This window comes from Sinocyclocheilus anshuiensis, unplaced genomic scaffold (assembly GCF_001515605.1).
Source record: "Sinocyclocheilus anshuiensis isolate Anshui unplaced genomic scaffold, SAMN03320099.WGS_v1.1 scaffold1403, whole genome shotgun sequence".
NCBI classification, from domain to species: Eukaryota; Metazoa; Chordata; class Actinopteri; order Cypriniformes; family Cyprinidae; genus Sinocyclocheilus; species Sinocyclocheilus anshuiensis.
The window spans coordinates 381,087-385,869 of record NW_015538003.1 but is presented as its reverse complement, the minus strand read 5'-3'; the positions used below and the strand labels follow the sequence as shown (position 1 = coordinate 385,869).

At 39.3% G+C, this 4,783-nt stretch overlaps 1 protein-coding gene across 1 annotated transcript in view; it reads left to right on the top strand.

Annotated features, from left to right (window-relative positions):
* Positions 1-621: 621 nt before the first annotated feature.
* The window catches only part of trabd2b (TraB domain containing 2B), a 62,687-nt gene continuing 58,525 nt past the window's right edge, over positions 622-4,783 (top strand). Inside the window, exons 1-2 of the mRNA XM_016471300.1 lie at positions 622-856; positions 3,669-4,238. Coding sequence (XP_016326786.1) covers positions 746-856; positions 3,669-4,238 — 681 coding nt within the window. The 5' untranslated portion in view covers positions 622-745. The remainder of the gene's footprint in view (positions 857-3,668; positions 4,239-4,783) is intronic.

The following is a 4,783-nucleotide window of genomic DNA, read 5'->3' as shown; positions in this document are numbered from 1 at the left end:
TATGGTGTTTTTGTGTGAATAACACTGTGCTCTGCCTATACATTTTTAGTAATTGTTCATCATGTGGTATGATCATTTACTGTACCACCTGTAATATTACAGTGGTTATTAGTAGGCTATATTTTTCAGGACAAATTTATATGTAGTAACATTATAGTAGGCCTACTAAACATTATACAGAGCTACTAAACATTATAGCACTACAGATCTCAGTTTTACAGTAAATTTAACCGTATTTTTTTACAGTCTTAATACATCTAATTAAAAGTCATCATCCATCTAATAGCCAGTGTATTTTTTCAGTGATCATTGTAGACCAGTGCTCTGTTCCATGACCGTCGAAATCTTAAACTCTCGTCCTCCGAAAGAACCTGTTCTCCCCTCCTCTTAACAAGCAGAGGGGGAAACATTCAAGGCGTTCACGTTCTCTGCACAGTTAAACTGGAAACTTGAGGGGCGCAGCGTAGAGTTTGTGCTCTCCACAGCTGGGCAGCTGAAGAGAGTGAGAGAGAGCGAAAGAGAGAAAGAGAGAGAGGCAGGAGACAACACGAATCCCTTTGAAAGTCTGGGACAGGAGAATGGCGGAGGGGCAGAATGTTTTCATTTCGAGACGGCAAATGTGAGCCCACAATCTTCACCGGCGGAAAACATTTGATTTGTGCTGTGAAGCCAGGAACAACTTTTAAACAACAGAGGTAACGGAGCTGAGGGAAGCGTGAGGTGTCCTGTGCCCTCTCATCTCGAAATGAACTGTCACTCGGGACTGCGATGGTTGGTAACTTTATGCGCTTTCTTTCAAGTGGGCTCACCCCGGGACACGCACCAGAGCACGCAGAAATGTGACAAGCCCGTATCGGTGAGTTTGCCTAGTGCGCACTTTGTGAAGTTGCTTCGCGCGCACTGCACGCACCTTTGCAGAAGCTCGTAAATGGCATGTCATCAAGATCTATCGTGCATGATATAATTATTGGAGATTGGTTCGCTGTTTGATCTTCTCCGCTGCTGATGCGGGCTATTTGAAAGAGTTGCTTTTATTACCAACAACTGAAACAATTCAATTCAAACACTGTGAGTCGAAATCATTAGAATGGTTGTAATGCTTGATAAAAGTTCAGTTTAACTATTATGATTTTTTTAGTTGGATACAATTAAAGGAAAAAAGGTTAAAATGAAAAAAGGTAAAAAAATATATATATCTGCACGATCTTTTTCCTCAGACTACAATTTATTCTAAACATAACGGTCTGTCCACTAAAATAGGTATAGCCTACATTTAGCAACAAATTCAAACTTTTTTAAAAATGTCTATTTTAAAATAAAACATTAACTACTTTTGCTGTGAGGTTCAGTGGCGTTTTCGTTTCTTATTTAATTATTATGCATGATCTTGTTCTTCATATCATTAACAATAGCCTAGTTATAATGCAAATCTTAATAGGCATTAGACATTTTATAGTGACATTATATTTGCTACAAAGACAAATATTTTAATATAATTATTATATTTGTTGCATTTCAGTAATCAATTGAGCAATAACGGAACATCTATTTGAAAACAAGTTATTTAGTGGCGTCCAGCCAGCCGCGTGTCACTTCTTGTCATGTAATTATAGAAATCTGGGCCAGAAAAATGAATTTTTGTGCCAAGTGAAATACTGCTAAAGTCTTGCCAGTGCAGTGCCAGTTTATGTGTCAAAGGAAAAAGGGGGAAGCCCCACGGGTGAATAGACTTCAAATGCGTTTATATGGAAAAAAAAATCACTGACCCCCATAAACTGATCAAGTTTCATTGAGACGAGAACTGTTAAAGTAGTTATCGAGCATATTTACTTCATTATGATTTGGCAAGTGCGCTAGGCTATTTAACGCAATTAATGCCTCGCTTTCATCTGAGCCAAACAGTGTGTGGAGGAGAGGATTCATCATCGGTAGAGGAGGAGAGATACATTATATTCCATCAAACATATGTAATATCGACTATCCCAAGTTTTAAAAGAGATAGGTTCTTCACTCATTCAACGCAGCTTTTGTGTATTTTTAGGCAGAAATGCAAAGTCTTTGTTAAATATAAGACGAAATTTAATGCATTATGTACGTAAACGTTCTACCTTTCTATTTGTTTTTGACAATTACTGTTTATCTTTTCCTGTAGATTTATATCATTAATGGTCCCATTGTCCAGGACATGACCTGTGCATTCTTAAAGTAATTCATAATGCGCGAGTACTGCGAGGCCTGTTTTTGGTTAAGAAATTACTCCATAAAACAGAGCAGAGGGTCTGTGAATGTGACTTGCTCATACAGAATATATTACTTTAGTGTATAAGCTTCTCTCCAGTAAAGCTGGTCAGTGTTCGAGCCATTTCCACAGGTGTCCAAATACAATATGAAGACATGAGCAGTCGCGAACACATGTAGCCATTTAGGCGTTAAGAGCTAAAAAATACAAAGAAATAAATAACTGCAGTTTGTCGATGCACATTAAAATCAATGAGAAATAAGGATGTTCGATTAAAAAAAAGTAATATTAATTTAAAAAGCTAGTGTCAATACGTGCCAAGTTCTTAAAAATACAATCTAAACGTTGTATTATATGTTGGTTTCATGCATTCTTGAAACACATTATACCATTTAACAATATATATATATTTTGAGTTTATGAGCCTAAAATGTCACGTGGTGTAACCATCAAGGAAAAAGTACTAAAACCCTTTGTGAAGTCCTTATTTTCAAAATATTTACTTTAAAAAAGTTTTCAAATGAATTTTAAGGTAATTCTATACACAAAACATATGTGTATATACTACACACACATCATGAAATAAAGGTATCCTCTCTTTTTTCACATGACAGCAAAATGATATTCTGCATGTTACACCCTGACAAATATATTAAAATGACATTAATTCAAAAATAATCATAGAGGAGTTGTATTCAAATAATTTCTGTATGAACAGAATTTCTTAATGTAAGTAAGCATAAGATATCTGGGGGGAAAAATAGTCAAACATCACTTGCAATTCTTTCTGCTCTCATTAACATCAGCTCTGACTCGTAGTTAATAAACTCTCAACTGCTTTTTCCTGATCTGAGGTGGTTGAACAATTCATTAAATTGAAAGGTTGACCGTTTAAGAGTGAGTTGTTCATTGAAGGTTACATTTTACAAGGGCACAGCTATTGACAGCCTCAGCAACTAGTAAATACTTTAAAGTTTCAGAGGGTGCAGAACAGCAGAGGTTTGCAGCGCTGCCGAGTGTAAAGGCTCTTTTTACGAGGAGAGACACACTGTAAACTAAGAACCCCAGTTAAACATTTCCACCACAGATTTAATATGCCAGCTCTATCAGTGCACTGGCATGAACCGAGTCCTCTGTGACACAACTACTATACGGTGCTTTTTTTCCCTCGGTTTGACTTCGAATAAGGAAAACGTTGATGCATATGAATGCCTGTGACGTGTGGAATTCAGTTTGAGATTGTTGTATCAGTGTCTAACACTTCATCAGTCTGCTTTATGCAGTTTATTATGATTTCTTGATATTTACCAAATATATAAGCTAATCTTCTCAATATGAAGTTATTTGAGTTGTAACACTGATGTATTTCTTTCAGTCTGATGTTTGACCCTTTGACCCTAAAATCTCCTCTTCGTTTTTCCTTATCAAGCAGAAAGACATGAACTCCTTCCTGTGGACCGTGAAACGGCCTCCTCCTTACGCTCCGTCCTATCTCTTTGGGACAATCCACGTCCCATACACTCGAGTCTGGGACTACATCCCCGAGAGTTCGAAACGGGCCTTCCAGAGCAGCACCAATGTGTTCTTTGAACTGGATCTCACAGATCCCCTAACCATCTCAAAACTCACTAGCTGCCAGCTTCTGCCCAACGGAGAAAACCTCCAGACGTTATTGCCGCGTGATCTGTACCGCCGACTCAAGCGCCACCTGGACTATGTCAAACACATGATGCCCTTCTGGATGACGGCAGACCAACGTGGCCGGGGACTTTATGCCGACTACCTCTTCAATGCCATCACAGGGAACTGGGAACGCAAGAGGCCCGTATGGGTGATGCTGATGGTGAACTCGCTGACGGAAGCAGATGTGCGGTCGCGGGGAACTCCGGTGCTCGACCTGTTCTTGGCGCAGGAAGCCGAGCGTCTCGGAAAGCAGACAGGTGCTGTGGAGAGGGTGGAGGAACAGTGCCATCCCCTGAATGGACTGAACTTCTCACAGGTCAGTGAGCAGGCAACCAGACAGAGAGTCCTGTGTGTGTGTTTTGGCAAGGGTGCATGGGAGATCCACTGTTTAAAAAAAGGTGTTGTTATGGATTAAGTGATTATGAATATTCACAGACAAACAGAGCAAGGAGGAAATGAGATAAAAGTCTGACACAAAGTCTGGAGTTAAATCAGAGGGGGAGGGAGAGCAGCTGTCAGGCTGATAGATTGGTGTGGAAATCAATGCTGAATAAAATTTATGAGGTATAGAGGGAGAAAAGAGGATGACTGTCTGCCTGTGGGGTCGCGCTGTCATCTGACACGTCTTGATTATCCTATTGCTGCCTGTCGAATGTAACATTAAAGTGAAAGATGGACAAACTAACCTAATTGCTTGATGATATGCAGGTGGAGGATATCCAGCTTTTATTTCTGCACTGAAAAATGAGTGGGTTAAAGATATGTATAGAGCGGAGGAGTTATATTAAACAGGCAGAGTGTTTTGTTCCTTGCGTGCCACACACACACACTACACTATTTTACATAGAATTTATATGTTAC